The sequence below is a fragment of the Polistes dominula genome, unplaced genomic scaffold (genome assembly GCF_049000335.1).
Source record: "Polistes dominula isolate Pdom_NZ unplaced genomic scaffold, Pdom_raw_medaka contig_23, whole genome shotgun sequence".
Taxonomy (NCBI): domain Eukaryota; kingdom Metazoa; phylum Arthropoda; class Insecta; order Hymenoptera; family Vespidae; genus Polistes; species Polistes dominula.
The window spans coordinates 4,686,127-4,708,591 of record NW_028300963.1 but is presented as its reverse complement, the minus strand read 5'-3'; the positions used below and the strand labels follow the sequence as shown (position 1 = coordinate 4,708,591).

The window sequence follows — 22,465 nt, the reverse complement described above, 5'->3', positions numbered from 1 at the left end:
ACGGTCTCTCGTGGTTAATATGTGCCGACCAATCAGTCGGCTCGTTTTTTGGTCTACACGGTATAGGATCTAATAATATATCGTTTTGTTGTAATAAACGGTTTAAATAATAATTTTTCAATGAATTTCTCTTATTATTCCTTTTCTATTTGTAATTTTTGTCTTTTTCAATAAAAATATTATGCACATTTATTTTTATAATATATAAACGTATATAACAGTTTTGTGTAAATTCTAGCAGGGCTGCCATCTATGAGAAAAAAAATGAAGCCTATAGCAGTCATAGCTCAGTGTGAACACGTTGTTTGAGTTTGTTTCCGAAGAAATTACTGTATTTTTCAATAATATTTATATAAATATATTTTATTTCGTTTTATTTGTTTAATAATAAATAATTTATTTTCAAGTGATTCATAAAAAGCATATTATAATAATAATAATATATAAAAGAGAGAAAAAAACTACTGGCTGAACTATATTTAGTATATCGCGTACATGCAATTTTGAAACCATAACCTCAAAATAATGAACTTCAATTGTTAAATTCGTGTGAATATTTTAATACAATGGAGCCTAAAGAAAATCAGAAAGTGGATAATAAAACACTTGTTAGTGAAAGTGAAAAGGAAATCAAAGGAAATATTGAAAATGAAGAAATAATTCCAGGATTTTCTTTGTTTGATGATTATCTTAATGAAGCATTTAGTGTTATAAAAAATGGAATCAGAGCATCTAATGGTTTACCCATCGAAGAAAATTATAATTATTATGAATGTTTTCCAAGTTTCAATAAATCAAACAATGACAGTGCGGGAAGACTATTAAAGATGATGCAAAAAATAATTAATTTGTCAGGAATAGGTGGTAACATAGGAAAAGGTGATATCGGAGAACAATTTGATCTTTTATTGGAAGCAAATGATGTGTATTTGGATAAAGCTGGTTTATGCATGGATGAAGAAAGTGGTATTGTAAAGAATCCTGAAATAGAATTAGTTGTATCGCAAACTAGAAAGGATACTATAGCCGGTAGTTGGAATATGTCATCAACGATTAAGAAACTACCATCAGATGCATCTAAAACGCAAGTTGTGCGTTTATTGACTGCACAAAATATACAAAGACCGCAATTAACTTTCAAAGACAAAATTGATAACAGTTTAAAACCTTGGGAACCTAAAATCAAATATAAACCAAATTCTTTAAAGCCTTTAGCTATTTATTTGGAAGAAACTGAAGATGGAGAGGTATTTTGTCATCCATATGATTTCGAATTGAATAAATTTCAAGTACCAGAAAATCAATTACAAAAGAGAGAACCTGTTAAGTATAAAGAATTACATGAAACCCCATTGATTATGATAAACAAGCCAGAAGATATCAAAATGTTATTAGATGATTTAAAAAACTATCAAGAGATCGCTGTTGATTTGGAACATCATTCTTACAGAAGTTTTCAAGGTATAACTTGTTTAATGCAAATATCAACTGTAGATACAGATTATATAATTGATACGTTGGTATTAAGATCAGAATTACATGAACTCAATGAGATTTTTACCAAACCTACTATTCTAAAAGTATTTCACGGAGCAGATTATGACATTCAATGGCTTCAAAGGGATTTGTCTTTATATGTGGTAAACATGTTTGATACTCATCAAGCTGCTAAACAACTTAATTTACCATATTTAGGTTTAGCTCATCTTTTAGAAAGATTTTGTAAAGTAGACTCAAACAAACACTTTCAACTTGCTGATTGGCGTATAAGACCTTTACCTGATGAACTTTTAAAATATGCAAGAAAAGATACGCACTATTTATTGCACATAAAAGATGTATTGAGAAATGCATTAATTGATTCTTCAAATGGAAAGACTAACATTTTAAAGGCTGTATTTGATAGAAGTACAGAGTTATGTAAGCAAACTTATATAAAACCAATATGGACAGAAGAAAGTTATATGGATATGTATAGAAGAAGTAAAAAAATCTTTAACAATAAGCAACTTTATGCTTTAAAAGAATTACATAAATGGAGAGACATAACGGCTAGAGAGGAAGACGATAGCACTGCTTATGTTTTACCAAATCATATGCTTCTAAACATAGCTGAGGCATTACCACGTGAGGTGCAGGGCATTTCGGCTTGTTGCAATCCAGTTCCAACTTTGCTTAAACAAAATGTATATAAACTTCATAAAATTATACTCAAAGCACGAGATCAACCTCTCATAAGACCAGTGAAAGAAACCGATATTAGACCACGATTTGTTCAAAGAAACCATGCACTAAACTCAGATGCTTGGACGTACTCTCCTCATGACATACCAAGCAATGCAGAAGCTAGAGCCGATTTACCTTGTCTTTTGGATAATTGCAAAATAACAGAAAAATTATGCAACAATAATAAAAATAATTTCAAGGAAACTAAAACTGATTTACCTTGTCTTTTAGATAATTGCAGAATAACAAGAAATATATATAAAAATAATAAAAATAATACAAATCATATTATTAGAGTATTTGATAGTTCAGAATCATCAGAGGTAATTATTAATATAATAAATCATATTTTATTTATAAATAAAAATATTATTTTTTATTTTTTAGGATGAACAATCAATTTCTGATAAAACGAGTCAAAATAGAAACAAAAAATTCATATTCATTAGTCCCTATGAAAGATACAAACGTGTAATACCTATGGTAGCTGAACAAGAAGAAAAAGATAGACAGAAACAAGAAAAAGAAGAGGAAGAAAGATTAAATGAAATAAGAAACAAAGATGAATCTTTGATATCTGTTTCTGATGAACAAACTTCATCGAATCGAAGTCCAAAGCCTAAAAAAAGAAAATGTGTATTCCTTTGAAAGAAATGCCTGGTAGAAAAAGAAAGAAAGATCTGTCTATGAATGATACATCCGAAGAATTGTCCAATAGTAATATGTTTACACCAATTCCTTCCTTGAATAAAAAGATAAAACAGGATGTTAGGAGGACCAAAGACACAACGAATGAAAGAAATAAACAAATAACTGTAGAAACCGCTCCTTCTAATGATATTATCAAACCTTTGAGGTAAACATTAAAAGATTCAATTAAATTAATTTAAGAAAAACAAATTATAATTTTAATATATTTCTTTTATTTATAGGCAACGTAAAAAAGGAGAGAAAAAGATGAATGAAAAGGAATTAAGACAGAAAGGAATGCTACCTGCAGAAAAGTTTGATTATAAATCTGTAGATTTTAATAATGTTTTCCAAGGTGGTAGTACCACAAATGACACACGTCGGACGAACTTTGTACAACCTAAAGTAAATATAAATATCAAGATAATTATATATTATATCAATGAATAATATAATGTATTAATAATTGACTTTTCTTTTTTCTTTTTTTTTTTTTTTTACAGCAACGTAAGAAGAAGAATAAAAAAGGAAAGAAAAATAATAAAATTAAAATCTAATTACTCCAATAGACGACTTATTTTTTTTACTACTTATTACTTTAAAAAAATATATATATTGTTATGTAACAAATTGGCAAATCATTTGTATGTATATAAATATATATATATATATAATATTTAATAGCTTGTTAGTAAATAAACATTTGAGTATATGAATTGATCCAACAATATAGGATAACCAAATAGAAAGACCTTTTAGATTATATTATATTTACTTTTGTGTGTCTTCTTATCTATCATTAGTTTGTGATAACTTGAGAAAATATTGGAAGCAATAGGTTATCATTTCAATAAGTTTAATATCAATTGGTGCTAGTTTAGTGTGTTCCTTAAGTGTTTAAATTTCATGATGTTACTATATATAGTATTAACGATTATTTTAAATAATGTTTTAATTGTTAACAGCAAGAATTTGTACAATAAAACTGTCAATTTGTCAAATGAAAAATTATCAAATTATACTTATACATGGGTAAACAAAACTCATGATGATTTAGTTGATTATGCATTTCGTAGCGATCAAGTAGATTGTCTTGGTTTAGGAATAACTCTTGCGAACACTTTATCATGGTTTTTCTCTGATAAAGCTAATGGAACAAATGCATTAGATGTTAGATTTCTTTTATCATCGAGAAATCAACCAAACAGAGTACAAGTTTATATTGGCAAACAGTTTGGTCTAGAATGGACGGATTTTAAAATTGAACGTAAAACTATTATAATAGTACATGGATTTTTATCTCACAGTGAAGAAGAATGGATTACCGAAATGGAGAAAGCATTGCTCCAATGGGTACACAAAAATAATTGTTTTATCAATAACGTATTTTCGCTTCATGTATATTTATCTTGTTTTTTATATTTATAGAACGACGTTAATGTAGTAGTTGTTGATTGGAGCGCAGGAGGTAATACGTGGAATTATTATAAAGCTGCCGTTAATACCAAAGTAGTTGGATATCAAATTTCAAAGTATGTTGTATATAAGTAGACTCACTTCTGACATTTGTTATTGTTCAATATATATATAATGTTATTCTTGTCTATAAAGATTTTTAGAACATATTATAAATGCGACAACAGTTACATCTAATTGGGGTACTATACATTTAATTGGTCATAGTCTTGGAGCACACATTTGTGGCTTTGCTGCAAAAGAATTTCAAAAGAGACAAAGTAATTGGATCATTCATAGAATTACTGGTCTAGATCCAGCGCAGCCATGTTTCAGAAATACCTGTCCTTCTCTTCATTTAGATAAAACGGATGCACCATTTGTCGACGTAATACACACTAATGGAAAATTACTCTCCAATCTGGGTTTAGGTTTACCAGAGCCTATTGGTTCGTTCGTTAATATTATATCATATATCTGTTTGTTGTTTATTTATTAACAATATTTTAATGCATTAATGAATAATATAATTTCAGGTCATGTAGATTTCTATCCTAATGGTGGAAAAAATCAGCCAGGTTGTCTTGAATCAAACAAAACGTATTTTGACTATTTACCTATTCCTCAAAGATGTAAAACTCTTTATATATAAAGTTTTTCTAAAAATATTTAGAATAATCTGAATGAAATTAAAGAAATGATTTATTTTTAGATATTCATCAAACAATATGCAATCATGGTCGTTCTTATATATATCTTATCGAATCTCTGTTATTAACTTCTACAAAGAATTGTAAATTCTGGTCACATTATTGGGACTTGACGTATAAAAATATAGAAAAAATAATATCCGAGCCATGTAACAGGGATGTTTGCATTGAAATGGGTATTGAAGCAGAGAATTATCCTCATCGTGGGACTTTCTTTCTATTTACTAATAATAGTTCACCATATTGCGGTAAATACTATTTTAAATTACGGAAAATATAATATAATAAAATAAATTTTATGAACACACACGATCATGTGAATGTAATTATTTCAGTTAATGAAACAGAATTACCAGAAGAAGTGAAGAATCAATTGAAGATTGACTTTAATGATGAGCTTAACGATTAAAAGAGAGAAAAAGGAAAATACATTATTTTATTATATATACCAGCACTGTCCAACTTCTCTTTTAGTCAGCAGGCCATATTTTCTTTTGCAAACATTGTGGAGGTTAAATAAGGATAGTTAATCAAAAAATTCAATTAATGTTATGCCAGAAATGAGTGCATAGACAAGATTAAGGACGTCATAACATCATAGCAATCGCTGTTAGAAATTTTATGTATAATATAAGACACGTTTCTTTGTATTTTAATAATTAATTTCGTTTGGCATAAATGTTTATTTAAATTTTTATTTAAAAATATTATATACTAACAAGGCTAGACAGAGCTGATACATACAGATATTATTTACGTAAATAAATGCATTATTTTTATCTTAAAAATACTATTTATATATATATATATATATAAATAGATATATATATATATATAGCATTTATATTAATACGCATCTCATTTAAATTACATTTTGACTAATATTTACAATTGGCAACATTTATATACAATTTCTAATGACGAAAGATTTAACCAGTTAGCTCATAGCATTATATAAAATCATTTAAGTTAGATTGCGATAAATGTAAAAAGAACAAATTACATAAGAACATTAATATTTGTTACTACACAAGTACCTGTTATATTCTTACAACATGGTTTGGTAACATTAATTAAATTATATGTTTTGAGCTAATTATGGTTTAATCACGTATTTTGTGCGTTTATTATATCGTCGTTTTAATTTGTAATCATTGGCACTTTGTTCCTTGGTATTTGATAAATAATAATTAATTATACGTGTGTTTGCAGAAAAAAAAAATCATAAAAATACATTGCAACAAAAGATGTTTCATAAAAAAAACATCTTTTAATGTATTACTTGAACATATGTGGCAGGGAAGATTCCAGTTCGTCCTCTACATTCACCTATCCACCAACCATCCGCCTGTTTTCGATGAACAGTTATTAGATCACCAGGATTCAGGCTCAATTCGTCATTGAGATTTGCAGCATAATGATATATTGCCCTGCATTGTTCCGTTCTATCTGATTTAGGTGTTTCATCCGTAACATCAACGTCTTGATTATTATTGTCTTCAGAATGACTACTGAATTCGTCAAAATCGCTAAAGTCTTCTTCATCTGGTGGATTTTCAGAATTACCATCACCAGCCGTTCTATCTGTCCAGTCTCGGTTCTCAGTTTCGTGTCCCTTTACTAAATGCACGTCTATTTCATCATCGATATCTTGTATCTCAAAAGATTCATTCCTTGCCCAAGAAGGAATCTATAAAAATGATTAATGATCGATTATTAAAATCACATATTTATTCGATAAATATTCTTATTATAACTGCAAAGATACTTATATTATTTACCTTGAGAACACTTTGTTGAAGTCCTTGTTTATCTCTAGAGACTAATATATGTTCTGCTAATGGATGTTTATTTCTTTTGCTACCTTCAACTTCTGCTAACGTTCCACCAACCTTATATCTTGCTGCTTCCAAATATAACAACATGGAACGCATCTAAAAAAACAATAATATTGATTATAAAATATATGATGTATCACCTTACTACCTACGTGGATTCCTTTTTTCTACCTACATGATGCAATTTGTCCGTAACATTTTGTGTACTTTCATCAGCTGCAAATGCAGGTGTCTTGATAAAAGCTCTATGCAAAGTTTCCAGTCCTTCCCTTCCTCGCCTTTCTCTTTCTAAATCTTGTCTTATTAAATGCAGAATTCTAACTAACGATTGTTTTCTTCGTTCTCTGTTCATAGCTAACGTTATGTGTTCTGCATAAAAATCTGGAAGTAATTGTTCCGCGTTGACCGTATCATTACTTTCCGTTCTACGTATAAGATTCTTCAAAATTTCCACGTCTTGAGATACATTACAATTTCTTACAGGCGTCGATACACGATCGGCACTCTAAAAACAATAATTAATTAATAATCAAACTCTTATTTCCAACTAGTATCTAAAAGATAAGATAATGAAGAAAACAATAAATAATTTGATTATACCTGTTGCAAACGAGGAGCAAGAGCCTGCAGATGTGCCAAATAAACATTAGCAAGATCTTTCAAAGCACTCAAACGTTCTTCCTCGAGAAGTTCCATTTGTTTAGATCCTTTTCTCACAGTATTTTCATACTCCAATCTAGCTCTTTCAGCTCTTACGCTAACCGTGTAAAATTCTGTATCAGCTCTACGAGATGAGTCTTCGGCTTTCCTCCTTCTAGCTTCTAATTTATTCGCTTCTTTTTCCGTCATATGATGATTAGACGATTTATTGTTATTTTGTTGGCTTTGACTGATCGATTGAAGCCTTGCCAAATCCTGCAGCCTTTCGTTCTCTCTCGCACAAGCAAAACTTTGTTTCTTAGTTTTGGATGCGATGTTACGCCATTCCTGTAGAGACTTTAATGCCTTGTCCACAGAATTTTCGATGGATTTTCTCGAACGACCTTGAGCCTCTGCCACGCCCACCTAAATATTCATTTTTTATTAAATACAAGTAACTCTGTAAACGGTAGAGATAGGTTCCTAGAAAGTGTTGAGTTGAGTGAAACTGTGTTATTTAAAATTCAAAGTTCATTATTTCATGGCGTCATTATTTTAAAGTAATTTAATTTTTAAATAATTGAATAATTAAGCAACCATTGTGTTATCCAGTGTTATAGAAATACAATGCTGTAGAAATAGAGTATTTTAGTAATTTTTTAGAGCGTTAATCGTTTTATAGGATGCTATGTTTTAGGAGGATTATCCGTATAACACTTTTTCAAAAGTCAAATGGAAGAGTGGGGGAAAAATAAATTGTAGTAGAATTTCTGAAATGAAATGTCGTAATCGTTGTGAAACGAGATAGAGAATTTACGTAGATGGTGATGTCATTCAACACCTACATATATCTCACAATCAACGATATTTCGAAATAGAATAATTATATTATATCAACTTACTCTTAAAGGTTTAGCTAATTGTTCACCTAACGCAATGCCCCATACTCTATGGGCTTCAGCGGCAGCTTCCATTTCTTCTCCGACGCATCTCCATGCTTCGTTCACACCTCCATTACTGTTTCCACCTGTGTAAATAAATTAATAGTAAATAAACGTATATGCATATATATGTAAAAAAAAAAGAAAAAGTTATAACGATAATTATTCTCGAGAGTTCTTTTACTATATTAGAGAGAAAGATATAACATAAGAAATGTTATGTTGACTTACTTTGATCTTTGGAACAAGCCTTCGTTAATTTACCGCTCAATTTACTTAAACCTTTAGCATACGTTGCTTCCAGTTCAGCCCTAATCAAAAGACAAATATTTATGTTACATTTTTCAATTTATTTATATTGTAAATAATTTATTGATCATAATAATTATTACCTTTCGTGTAAAATTGATGCCAACTCTTTGCAAAAATCACCACCTTGTTTAACATATCTTCGAATATCTTCGAATCCACTTTGACCTCCCTTAACAAACAAACAAAATAAAACAAATAAAAGTACAATGTTATAAACAAACAAAAAAAGTATGAAATTATAATACATTAAAAGTACAATTATTATAATAATTTATAATTAATAAATAAATCAAACCAAAATGTGTTAATGGGATAATTGTCAAACAAAATTTCTCGGTTAAGAAAACATTAAAATTTGTAAATCACAACAAAAAAAAAGACATAGATAAATATAAACCAAGGATATTTTGAATTTGATTAGGCTTTTTTTATAGTACGATTAAACTGAACTATTAAAAGAAATTAAGAATTTAGTTCTAAATCGTTAGATAAGTTTCCACGGTCGAGTTAGAATCTAAGAAGGTCAAAACCGGCTCACTAATACGTTCTAACACGCTTGTATAAAAGATGTGAGTATAGGTAAAAAAAGAAAGAAGAAAGAAACAAAAAAAAGTATACGCGTATTCAGTGACGTGAAAAAGGGAAAAATTACAAAAAAAAAAAACAAGAAAAACACGCATAATCGAAATGGTGAACGGAAATTAATGAAATGTCAAGGAAACTGGATCAAAGGCAGGCACGCGTTCGTTCATTCGTTTTCATTCCTTCCTTCTTTAACAAGAAAAATAATGTCTTTATAATTTTTTTTTTCTTTTCTTTCATTATTTTAGATATTTTACAAATATTTTCTATATTTTATTTTTAATTTTTCTTCTCAATAATCTGCTTTCATTTTTATCATTCTCGTATCAATACACGTTTTCACCAATTAAAATTATGAAAAATGAAAAATGAAAAGAAAAGAAAAAAAAAACAAAGCTCAGGTTGTTTTAAAATTCTATTTTGATTCTATGAATATATTAGAAAATCATGTCACCATATCTTTTTCCCTTCTATAATATATCTTTTTCGATTATTTTATTTTACAGTGAGGATAGATAGAAATGAAGAGCGGGAGGATGGGGGGGCGGAGGAGGAGGGGTAAGAGGAAGGGAGGGAGGGAAGACGAAAAGTAGGAGGGAGAGTGGAAATCGCAGAAAGTACTTTCTTAAAGCATTTAGTTTCGCACAATTTTATACGAAATACATACATCTCAATTTCTCTTGCACACATTTATCTACAAAACACTACACAAATATATGCATAAGCTGATATGTGTCTTGGAAAGAGAAAGAGAGAAGAGAGAGAGAGAGAGAGAGAGAGAAATAGCAAAAAACATTTTTTTTTCTATTTGGTCCATTAATGTAAGAAAAGTTACAATAATTCTATGTGATTTAATATTGATACAAACCAATTCGAAAAATATATTTGAATATTCATATGGCAAATTATGATAAAATTAAAATATAAATATCATGAATTAAAAGTAAAAGTAAAAGTGAATAAATTTTCTTACGTTTTCGAGTTATATGATTTGATTGATGTAATAAAAAAAAATATCTATATATATATGAATATTTATCGAAAAAAAAAAATGAGGGATTTATTATAAATCGTTTCGATCTTTGAAACTTAAAGATTTATTCGCTTTAATTATCTGTGATGAAGTATTCGACATGACCCCCATGTGGAATAGAGCGAGCCTCATTAACGAACACGTTCCTGTTTCTGTGTTGTAATACGTGATCAAAGTTTTATAAATCGGAACAGTGGCCTTCTCGGACACTGTTTCCTTTCGATAAGAATTTCTTTTTTTTTCTTCTTCTTCTTCTTCTTTTCCTTATTTTTTACCATTTTACTACGTCATTATACGTATATCAAGTAAAAAAGCAAAAAAAAATGTTAAATATAATATAATATTAAAATTATAAATTTGATATTAAAATTATAAATATTATATTGAAATATTAAAAAATTTTATACGTATATAAAGTAAAAAAAAAATATTAAATAAAATTTAATATAATATTAAAATTATTAATTTAATATAATATTAAAATTATAAGTATTATATTAAAATATTAAATTTAATATAAAATATTACAAAAAATTGTATAGGTATATTATAAAGTAAAAAAAAAATATATTAAATAAAATATAATATTTTAAATAAATATAATATTACATAAATTTAAATTAAAATATTTAAAATTATTTAATTTATTATATGAAATTATTTAATATATTATATTTCTATTTTTAAGTATTATTTAAATTAAAATATTTAAATAATATTAAATTTAATATAAAATATTACAAAAAATTGTATAGGTATATTATAAAGTAAAAAAAAAAAATTTATTAAATAAAAATATAATATTAAAATTATAAATGGGTTGGTAATAATGAATGGGAGGTGCGAGGGGGACTGGGAAGGGCAATTTACATACGTCGGGGAGAAGGAAAGGGGGGGTTCGGTGATTGATTACCTAATAATTAGCGAGAAAATAGACAATGTAATCGGGAGAATGGAAATAGGAGCAAGAGTGGAATCGGATCATCTACCACTAATAATCAACTTGGGATCGGAGCGAGGGAAGAATGGGGCGATGGAAAGGGAGGAGTACAAGACGGAAAAGAAGGAAATAAAGAGGCTAAGGTGGAGAGAAGAGTTAAGGGCAGATTACGAGAAGAAGTTCAGAGAAAACTGGACGGAAACGGGACCAGTACAGGGAGGGGGTCCAAGATGGAAACGGTTAAAGGGAATCATAGAAAGGACTGCAGGGGAGGTGGGAATGACAGTGACGATAAGCGGCAGGGGACAAAGGGCAAGGAAAATGCCGATGGAGATAAAAGAGCAAAGGAAGGTAGTATGGACATGGCTGAAAAGATACCTAAGGGAGAAAACAGAGAAGGAAAAAGAAGAGCTGAAGAGAAATCTAAAGGAAGCTAGGAGGGAGTTAAAAAGAATGAGGAGGAGTAGGCAGAGAAAAATTTTAGAAAAGAGGTGGAAAGAGGTAGAAGGGTGCCGGAACATGGTAGAACTTTGGAAAGCAATAAGGCCCTTTAGATCGAAAAGAGCAAACATGGGGAAAAATATCAGCAAGGAAGATTGGAGGAATCACTTCTGCGAACTGTTGGGAGGAACGGAGAGGAGCGAAAGGGAAGGGGGAGGAGAACAAGATGGGGGGGAGGAAGAGCAGGAGGAGGACACATGGACAACGATAGCTAACAGAGAGATTAGCTCGGGGGAAGTAGAGAATGCACTGAAAGGTATGAAAAATGGAAAAGCAGCCGGGGAGGATGGAATAGCAATAGAATTCTTGAAAGCTATGACTGAGGAGGGACACAACGAAATAAAAGACATACTAAACGATTTTTGGAATAGGGGGGATTTAGCAGACGGGTGGGAAGTAGGGAGAATTTTCCCGATACACAAAACGGGAGACGTCAACTGCGCAAAAAATTATAGGGGTATCACACTTCTGAACACGGGATATAAACTACTGGCCAAAATAGTGGCAGGGAGACTCAGAGGGTGGTTGGAAGGGAAGAGAGTGTTGAAGGAGAGCCAGGCGGGCTTTAGGAGCGGGAGGGGAACGAGGGATCACGTGTTTGTGTTGAATGCGCTAGTTAATAACAAGCTCAAGAACAAGGGGGGGAAGCTATTCGCGGCTTTTGTGGATTTCAAAGCGGCATTCGACACAGTGGACCGAGATTTGCTCTTCAAGAAATTAAAGGAGTTGGGATTGAAAGGAAGATTGTTTAAAATAATAAAAAGGATATACGAAAGCAGTATAAATGAGGTTATTACAGGGGAGGGGGTAACGGAACGTTTCGAGACGGTAAAGGGGGTGAGGCAAGGGTGTCCCCTGAGCCCGGCACTGTTTAATCTGTTCATAGAGGATATGGACATGATATGGAAAACAAAAAATGAAGGAGGTACGGTAATAGGGGGAGAGAAAATATGGGCGCTGAAGTTCGCAGATGATATTGTCTTGGTGGCGGATGAAGAGGAGGGGCTCGGGTCCATGTTAAGATCGCTGGAAAAATACGTGGAAAGAAATAAACTAACGGTCAATATACAAAAGACGAAAATTATGAGATTCAAAAGGGGGGCAGGAATAAGGAAAACCAGAAATGGAAGTATGGGAACAAGGAATTGGAAATCGTTAAGGAATACAGGTATCTGGGGGTTGTTTTCTCGACCGGCAACACGTTCGAAAAGCATCTAAGCATCTTAATGGGGAAAGTAAGAAGAGCAACCAACGCAACCTGGGGGACCTTCAAAAGGGCCGGGATAAATAGTCTGAAGAGGAGAATGTATCTGATGGACGCGATAGTCAGAAGTGGATTGTTATACGGAAGTGAGGTGTGGGGGTGGAAGAGAAGAGAGGCAACAGAGAGGTTACAGGGAGGGTACACTAGGATGGCGATGGGCTTGAGTAGTAATACGCCGAACTACATATGGAGGATGGAATCGGGACGTAGAAGCGTGACGACAGAAATATGGAAAAGAGCGGGTAACTACTTAGTAGAAATAATGAAAATGGGGGAGGAAAGATGGCCAAGAAAATGTCTCAAGGAAGAAGCGAGGGGGTTCTTAATGGAAACCCAACGAAATGGGGAAGGGAAGTCCAAGAAGCGATGGAGGAAGTTGGCGAAGGAGGTTTGTGGAGAGCGATTGCAAATGGCGATCGAGAGGGAGTGAAGAAGATAATAGAAAGAGCAAAGAAAACAAAGATAGACCAGGAAATCCAACAAGACTGGACCAAAATCGACCAATCAACGTATTGTGGACAATACAAAAATAGAAAACATTCAATAGAAGCAGAGAAATATTGGGAAAATGGGAATTTAACAGCTAGAACGAAGGAAACCTGGGCGAGACTCAGGTGCGGGAATGTGGGAAGGGAGGGCAATAAGGGATACAGTGACGTAAGATGTAGGATTTGCGGAGAAGAGCCGGAGAACGTGGGGCACATATGTAGATGCAGGAAAATAAAGGAAAAAATGGGGAAAGCAGTAGTGGAGAACCTAGAGAAGTGGATTGGGGAGAGGGGAGGCGAAGAAATAGATAGAAGAATAGAAATGGCGTTGAGGGGGGAACCGGTGCCCCAACTGTGTGCATATGTGAGAGGTTTCGAAAGGCTAGCCAGGAAAATGGGCCAGGATAGGGGGAGGGGGGAACGAGAAGATAGACAGAGTGTGAGTGGAACAATTAGACATATAAGGAAATAGATGTAGGGAATATGAAGTATATATATGTTATAGTTTTATATAGTTTATATAGTTACTAAATGTGGTATATTGTTTAATGTTGTTTATATTGTTTTATAATGTTTTATATTGTTAATATTAATAGCTAATATTATATTAGGGCATAATTAGAATTAAGTATATTGTCAAGGGGAACGAACATGTAGGGGGGGCCTTCGGGGTAAACACCCTAAAAGGGTATACCTGAAATAAACTTCTTATCTTCTATTAAAATTATAAATATAATATTAAATTTAATATAAAATATTACAAAAAAAAAAAAATTGTATACGTAAATAAAGTAAAAAAAAAATTTTTTTTAAATATATATTTATATTTAAGTATAGATAAATAATTTCTATAATTTTTGTTCATAAACTTAATAAATATATATAATTATTTTATTTGAATAGAAAAAAAAAAAAAAAAAGAGAAATATACTAGAACAATGTAAAAGCTAGGGGGAAGGAGAAGTTTTCTCTAATCAAATGATCATAAATACGCACGGCTGGCTGGTTTTGTAAACGCGTGCGCACGATTAAAACAAAGTCGGTTATTTTCTCCAAGCAACAACTTTCCCACACTTTCCATGTAGACATATACACCAATGTGCACTTGCCATCGTAAGTTTTGCTGACTTTGCTTAGAAAGAGACCTACCTCGGCACCACTATTAGATTTATGTATGTTACTATCATTTCTCTAGGATCAAACCATGGGGGAAAAAGGTGGGTTTGTCTTTCAATATTATACCCGTCAATAATCTTCTACGACGATTTAGAAAATCGACACGTGTTAGATTTATCAAAAAAATCAAAAACAAATTATTTTAACGAAATGTTAAACTATGTCAAGTTGAAATTCAACATTATAGAAAATCAATCAAAATGTGATTCATTTCAAATGTTTCTATCGTTATGATTTAGTATAAATTGTTATACAATTTCAATCCGACATGTTGAATTAATCGAAAGTGTGTGTATATATATATAATAATAATATAATAAAATGATGTCGGAAGTAAAGAATATAATGGCACGTAATGTCATTGAAACGAGATAAAATTGCGATAAAATGTCGCTTATTAAATCTAAACAATAATATGTATTCTCACCGGAAAGAAAGAAAGGAAGGAAGGAAGGAAGGAAGGAAGGTACGAAAAAAAGAAAGAAAAAAAAACAGCAGTTTTGTGAATAATACCGTAAGATATACATTTTGCAATACGATCACACGGACTTTCGTAAAAGTGAAAGGTTCGATAGCACTTCGCGGAAAAAGCGAAAGGCCATTTCGCTTATTTACACTTTTGCCATAGATTTATCGATGGTTCATCGTTTTCTGGACAATACAATCAAATATTTGTGTCCCAATTTTTCTATTCTTTTATCAATAATCCCATTAATTATTTATTTCATTAGATATTTTCAATGACATTAAATGATATACTTTAAAAAACATTCCCTAATAGCACAAAATATTGAGAAAATATTGAATACATGTGTATTTATTATTAAATTTAATTAATATTTAATTATATTATATTATATTAATACTTATTATTATTATATTATTATATATTATAATATAAATTTTTATATAATAATATTTATATAATATATATATATTAATAAATTATATATATTATTTTAATATATATTTAATATATAATTTTAAAATAATATAATTTAAATAATTTTTTAATAAAAATTTAAATTATAATATAAATAATATATTATAATTAAATATATTTAAAATAAATTAAAATATAATATATTATATATATAATATATAATATTATTATATATATATATATATATTAATATATAATAAAATAATTAATAAATATAATATTATATATATATATATATAAATATATTATAATATTATAAATAAATTTAATATTAAACACACATGTATTTAATATTTTTCAATATTTTATGCTACTAGGATTATTTCTATAGATATTTCCAATGACATTAAATGATACATTTTAACAAAAACTATAATAATTAATTAAAATAAAAAATCGATTATAAATTGATAGAAAATCATTCGTCTTCCTCCATCTCTTTTTATGGTGATGTTTACGTATGCACAACATTATGCATACATAGAATGTATCGTCCATACAACGTCGAGTTTAAACGGTGTCTGATTGTAAATGGGGGAGGGAACAAGAGTAGTATCCCGTCACTTATAACTCTATACGCGTAAGTTAGAGAGTTTTATCGTGTGTATAAGGCTTATAACGGATATAGTGAATCATGGTATCTGTGTGCATATATTCGTACGATTTCAAAGACAGGATAATGATCGAATGTTATAGTGCAATAGCGTTAATAGTAAAAATTACGTTGGGTATTGATTCAAGGATACCTGACGTTATACCATATTTTCTAACAGGTTGTTGTTCCAGATACAATGTGAATTACAATCTAATTGTTTGTCCTATGAAAATGTTCTTTTTTTTTCTCTCAGAAAAATCACTTCAATTATTATTATTATTATTATTATTATTATTATTATTGTTATTATTATTGTTATTATTGTTTGTATATTAGTATATGTAGATTGAAAAAGAAGATACGATTGTGTGTACCTCTTCGTGTATATCGTTGGTCTGTAGGAGATGAGTGGAGGCCATTAACCCCCTGATTGACCCCAACATTCTCTTCTTAATCATGCCGCCTTTCCCACTGCGATCCCTTGTCGTTTCTAACTCGGTACTACGTGCACTAGTCTCATCGTTTTCCGTATCAGAACAAAGTTTGTCCATGCTGAAAGAGACCGGCAAAATCGGACTTTTCTTTCCATTACCAACAATATCATCGGAACTAGCCGTTTTAGACAATACTTTTCTTCTACAGGTTGGTGAATCATCTCCCGGATTTGTTTCATCGATAAAAACTTTCTCAGAATCTGGTGAACCTGAATTTGAACGTTTAGTGACGTTAGACACATTTTCACGATCCTCTTCATTGCTTTCATTTTTTGTTATCGATGATAAACCAAATTCCTCGACCCTAGTGATAGAACCCAATTGTTGGGTTCGAGCTTTGGTTAAATCGTAAGAAGCATGTCTCGTACCTTTACTCAATTTATTGTCCTTGAAAGATAAACCATGAACGTCGTCGTCGTCGTCGTCGTTAGGGTCATTATTGATCATAGCACCGACGTTTTGCATTCGTGCGTGTCGTTGAATAACTTCACTGAGTTTACTCTTCTCATCTTTCAACCAATTTCTCATTTTTCCCCAAGCTTTACCCAATTTACGTTTTTCCAATCTAAGACGTCCACGTGACGTGTTGGACGTAGTATCGTTGGAACATTCGGGATCCGAATAACAACCAGACGTTGAAGTTACTCCAATATTATTTTCCGAATGTTTACGATGTTTTTTCCATTTCAACGATCTAACGGAAGATCCGTGCAATGTATTTGCAGTTCTTATAAATTTTCTTTCAGTAATATTATTAATCTCCTTATCAGTTGTCTTCGTCGTCGTCGTCGTCACATCGTTATCTTGCTTTTGCGAAAGATCGAAAAATAATTTTTCACTCGACAATGCTTTTGGTTTGTCGTATAATTCACCAATTACGTCATCAGAATTTTCATCATTACGATGACAACGACTAAGTTCTACTTTATCCTTGTCGTTAGGCGATTTTTTCGGAAAATCGTACAATCTATCCAATAATGCATCTTCTGTAATATCATTTTTATCATCAATCTTGATCTCATCTATTTGATGGGTATTCCTTTCGAGTAATTCATCACCTTGAAGAAAGCTGAAACTTATCGTTGGCATACCATGCTCGTCGGTTTTCACCGATGTTGTTGCCATTAATTCGACGCTATTAATGTGCTTTTTATTCTTATCTTCCAAAGAAACTTGTCGTTGTTCTTCGTTCGTTTTAGAATCGTTCGAGATAATCTTTAATAATCTCGATTCATCTTGTATATCATTCGTATTATTTTCTTGTTTAACTATATCTATATTATTCTCGTATAATACTTCATCAATGTGAATTTTGTCATTTGTAGATACAACTCGTACATTTTGTTCATTATCTTCTTTTTCTTGACACTTTTGATCTTCTTCCATTTTGTCATTAATCATTTCAACTTCGTTCTCGCGAAAATCACGACAGTGTATTATTATAGGTGTCGGTATATCGTACCATGTCGAACTTGATGCACGATTACTATCACGATTACCATCGTTACTCATATTAGAATTTAACGTCGAACTTCTCGATGACGTTCGTAAGCTCGTCCAGACATGACGCACCTCGTTCATTTCAATTTCAAAGAAATCCAATTATCCGTATTGATAGACAAAGAGTCATAGATCATTCACTAAGGTTTTCTTTTTTTTTATTCCATTTCGAATTATCACTTTTTTTTTTAAATTATGTTATTAAAATTTGAAAGTTCAATTATCGAGTAAGTCGTCTTGAATTTTTGATTTTTCTAAACCGATAGAAATAAAATAAAATAAAATAAACAAATGTTCACTTATTGTTAAATATATTTATAAATATTTATATATATATAAATTCTATTGATTCTGGAAGAGTATTTCCGAACAGATTCATGAAACTTTTCTCTCTGAACGAACGTTTTCTATTCGACATCGAAGTGAAGAATCCTTTCATGGGAATGTTACGCTCTAGCGAAGTTCGTGTTTCGATCTAGAACACAATGTTTAGAGTTCTTCTCGACGCATCCTATTTTTTTTTTTTTTTTTTTTTCATTATATTCCATTTGGAATAAAATCCTATTCCCGTTTCCGTTTTCTTTTGAAGTGAAAACCTTTTTTTTTTTTTCCGCGAGAGAATAAAACGCGATGTGTAATGCGCGTTTATTTGCTATCGATAAACACTACGACACGATACATAGAAGAGAAACTTTCAAGGTTCCTTACAGATAAAATGATACACTAATAACTTCTACCTCGAGATGATTTTCCTATCTAATCGTATTAATCAAATATGTACAAATATATATATATGTAGCAGTAATATTATATAGTAAATATATATGTATATGTGTATATAAATAATAATAAAAATAAATAAAATAAAATAAATAAAAATAAATAACAAAAAGGAATAAATTATATTATTAATATATTTAATTATAATATATTCATATTAATATAAATATATTATTAAATATATATTAATTTAATATATATTCTATATTAAATATATATTATATATATATTACAAAAAATATAGTAAAATATATATATTTTAGTTAATATAAATATAATATATATATATATATATATATATATAGTAATATATAATATATATAGTAAATAAAAAAATAAAATAAAATATAATAAAATAAAATAAATAAAATATATATATTTATTAGTAAATACTACCAATTTAGTAATATATATATATATATTAGATTATATATATATATATATTAGATATTATATATATATATATTAGATATTAGATAATTATATATATATATATATAGATTAGAAAGACTAATGCAGTAAATATAAAATATAACACGAATATAGTTATTCCTTTTGATAAAAGATTCGACTATCGTTAATATCGATTATTATTATTATTATTATTATTATTATTATTATTATTATTATAATTTTAAATATTATTATTATTATTAATCATAGTGAATGTTTAACCATCTTAGCAGAAAGTAAATACAGTTTACTAACATAAACACCGTTGAACACGATTCGTTTGGTTAATTCCTCAAAACGATCTACTCGATAGAAACACACAAAAGAAACAACAACAAAATAATAAGAACGTAATAACTAAAAGCAATTGAAATATTACAAAACTCGTAAAAAAAAAAAACTCGTCTTAAAGAAGAACAACAAGTGAGTAGAGAAGAGTATTCGATGTTAAACTGAACATGATGATGTTCAATCGTTCAACCAAACGATTCACTAACACTTTTTCTTCTTCCTCTTTCGTCATACTTTTTCTTCCTTTTGCTTTTTCTTTTTTCTTTATTACTTTTTATTTAATTTTTTTTTTTTTTTTTTACATCTAAACAAGATGAAACATCGATTTTCTGTTCTACCAACCGTCACACAGCAGTCACCACTATACAACAAGTTTTATACCACAGTTGTTGGATTATGTAAACCACAGACTAAGAGACACACGACCAGTTTCAAACGAGCTCGCTCCACTTTTAACAAATTTATTGTTCTTCCGACAATTTGCCTAGAAGGAGAGACCAAAAAAAAGAGAAAGAAAGAGAGAGAGAGAGAGAGACAAATTTATCTTTGCAAATCATATTTTACGTCTTTTCCTTATCTTTTTACGATCTCTTTGCAATAATCAATACATTAAATTAAAAACAAGAAAATATATTTTATTCATTTAAAGTCGGTAAATTTAGTTAATAAAACAAATTAAAAAAAAAACACTTTCGTCAAAAAAACAATTCAAGGATCGATTTCTAAATTATTTTGATCGATTAATTAAATAGAAAAAGAAAAAACAAAACAAAATAAAAAGAAGAAGTCCAACAATTTATTTATTCGTACAAAATAAATTAATATTATTATTGGTAATGTTATATAAATATGAAACACGTTTTAAATATTTTAACGCGATACTGTATTTATGTAAATTTTTTTGTAGTTGTAATTTCAAAAAACAAAAAAAAAAGAGTAAAAAGAAGCAGACAAACATGAGATCAAAAAAGAAGAAAAAGAAGATTGAGAAAAAAGAAAAAATAATTAAACACAGGTTAGATATTTTAACACGATACTGTATCAACGTAATTTTGGTCCTTATTCAGTTGTAATTTAAAAAAAAAAAAGTGAAAAAAAGAGAGATAAAGAAGATGAATAAAAAATAAACACTTCAAAAATAATTAAACACTGGTTAGATAATTTCACGCGTTACTGTATATACATAATTTCTTTTTTTTAGTTGTAATTTCAAAAAAAAAAAAAAAAAACAAGTAAAAAGAAGCGGACCAAAAATTAGATAAAAGAAGAAAAACTATATGTTTGTGTCTTTTTAAATGACGTTTTTCCGTTTCATCATACTTCGCGTTTTTCCATTGTCACAATTTCCAAATGATCCCAATTCTAAAGAAATTTTCACTTCAAAAAAAAAAAAAAAGAATAATAATAAGAAATAAAATAGAATGAAAATAAAAGAAAGATAAAACAAAAATCTAATATTTATCACTTTGACTCACGACGAATGTGACAAAATGTCGGAACAAATAACACTTATGTTTAGCATGGCATCGGAACGACGTTCCGGCAATGACTGGATCCACATTCGAAGCCGTATTATACAATCGTGTTGAACAATTATATCCGTATTACGTCGCGTATACGCGCTCAGCAGTTGCACAATTTCCATGCGGACGCTGCACGTTGTATTTCTTCTATGTAGATACGCATACTAATGTAACTATGATACTTAATGTATCCTTTCTTTTTTTTCTCTTAAGTACTTTGCTTATATTCGTTAAAACGTTTTCAAAACATCCCGACATATTGGTACTCACTAATCGATCAATTAATCATCGCTCGTTAAAACATTTTCCCAAAGCTTTCCGACATTTTGGTACCCACCATCAATCTGATCAATCAATTAATGTTTCATTTGAAAAATATCACAACTACGTTAAATTTCTTTCAAATGCATACAAATGATTTTCGTATTCTTAGGAAAGTGTTAAATAAAATTAAAAAAAAAATAAAAAAAAACAATTGCATAATCGAATTGGAACATGCATCGAACGTTACACCTGGAATTACGTTTATTGTGTTTATCTATCAAGAATATTAACGAGCTATTTTAAAGATACATATAGGAGACGTATATTTTTCTTTTTTTTTTTTTCGAATTCTTATTTCTCAAGGTTTTATTGTCAATTAAATGTTACATCCTTCGCGCTATGAATTTAGCCATTATCCTTCGTAAAGTAGTATAATATAACCTACACACAATTTTCTTTCTGCATAGATCTCGTTAAAAGTGTAATACCATTTTATACGTATGCGTATGTACATTAATAAGAATCTTTTTTGACCTTGATAAGATTTAACATTATCAATTTGTCCAATGTACAATATTTTTTACCTTATTATTGTTCAATGTGTTATATATATAATAATAATAATAATAATATTATAAATTATTCGAAATAATAATTGATTCGAGAGAAAAAAGAAATTCACATCTGTCATACTTTTTCATTGAAATAAAATAACCAAAGATACGGTTACGCAAAAAGAAGCAAAATTAAAACCAAAAAAAAAAAGAAAGAAGAAGAAGAAGAAGATAAAAAAAAAAAACGTTTTTCTCGTACGAAGCACGTCATCC

At 29.7% G+C, this 22,465-nt stretch overlaps 3 protein-coding genes across 5 annotated transcripts; 2 read left to right on the top strand and 1 right to left on the bottom strand.

Annotated features, from left to right (window-relative positions):
• Positions 1 to 248: 248 nt before the first annotated feature.
• On the top strand, positions 249 to 3,482 carry Rrp6 (exosome component Rrp6). Its single transcript, XM_089172547.1, is given in 5 exon segments — positions 249 to 2,549; positions 2,614 to 2,857; positions 2,860 to 3,082; positions 3,159 to 3,321; positions 3,420 to 3,482. Coding segments are annotated over 5 exon segments (2,667 nt in total). The 5' UTR covers positions 249 to 566; the 3' UTR covers positions 3,474 to 3,482.
• Positions 3,483 to 3,768: 286 nt separating this feature from the next.
• Positions 3,769 to 5,869, top strand: LOC107065594 (exosome component Rrp6). The gene is made up of 6 exons (XM_089172554.1): positions 3,769 to 4,269; positions 4,345 to 4,448; positions 4,528 to 4,820; positions 4,908 to 5,003; positions 5,084 to 5,329; positions 5,417 to 5,869. The coding sequence occupies exons 1-6, from the start codon at positions 3,823 to 3,825 to the stop codon at positions 5,488 to 5,490; spliced, it is 1,260 nt and encodes a 419-aa protein (XP_089028680.1). The 5' UTR covers positions 3,769 to 3,822; the 3' UTR covers positions 5,491 to 5,869.
• Nost (Nostrin) lies at positions 5,056 to 21,413 on the bottom strand. Of its 3 annotated transcripts, XM_089172546.1 has the most exons (11): positions 21,327 to 21,413; positions 21,172 to 21,228; positions 20,194 to 20,335; positions 16,708 to 18,581; positions 8,892 to 8,980; positions 8,731 to 8,810; positions 8,461 to 8,585; positions 7,520 to 7,984; positions 7,095 to 7,424; positions 6,863 to 7,015; positions 5,056 to 6,771 (listed from the first exon to the last, which is right to left on the bottom strand). In XM_089172546.1, the coding sequence occupies exons 4-11, from the start codon at positions 18,406 to 18,408 to the stop codon at positions 6,352 to 6,354; spliced, it is 3,363 nt and encodes a 1,120-aa protein (XP_089028672.1). In that variant the 5' UTR covers positions 18,409 to 18,581; positions 20,194 to 20,335; positions 21,172 to 21,228; positions 21,327 to 21,413; the 3' UTR covers positions 5,056 to 6,351. The 3 variants fall into 3 exon arrangements, with proteins under 3 accessions (XP_089028672.1, XP_015174959.2, XP_015174960.2); XM_015319473.2 differs by lacking the exon at positions 21,172 to 21,228 and having other exon boundaries at positions 21,327 to 21,394; XM_015319474.2 differs by lacking the exons at positions 21,172 to 21,228; positions 21,327 to 21,413 and having other exon boundaries at positions 16,708 to 17,036; positions 17,196 to 18,581; positions 20,194 to 20,544.
• Between the last annotated feature and the right edge of the window lie 1,052 nt (positions 21,414 to 22,465).

Bases quoted from the DNA above. Each gene is read 5' to 3' on its own strand.
- LOC107065594 (XM_089172554.1), top strand. From the start codon at position 3,823: ATGATGTTACTATATATAGTATTAACGATTATTTTAAATAATGTTTTA. The intron at 4,449-4,527 runs GTATGTTGTATA...TTGTCTATAAAG, and splicing joins GTTGGATATCAAATTTCAAA to ATTTTTAGAACATATTATAA. The intron at 5,330-5,416 runs GTAAATACTATT...TAATTATTTCAG, and splicing joins TAATAGTTCACCATATTGCG to TTAATGAAACAGAATTACCA.
- Nost (XM_089172546.1), bottom strand. From the start codon at position 18,408: ATGAACGAGGTGCGTCATGTCTGGACGAGCTTACGAACGTCATCGAGA. The intron at 8,811-8,891 runs GTAATAATTATT...TCTTTTGATTAG, and splicing joins GCATCAATTTTACACGAAAG to GGCTGAACTGGAAGCAACGT. The intron at 7,985-8,460 runs GTAAGTTGATAT...ATGAATATTTAG, and splicing joins AATTAGCTAAACCTTTAAGA to GTGGGCGTGGCAGAGGCTCA.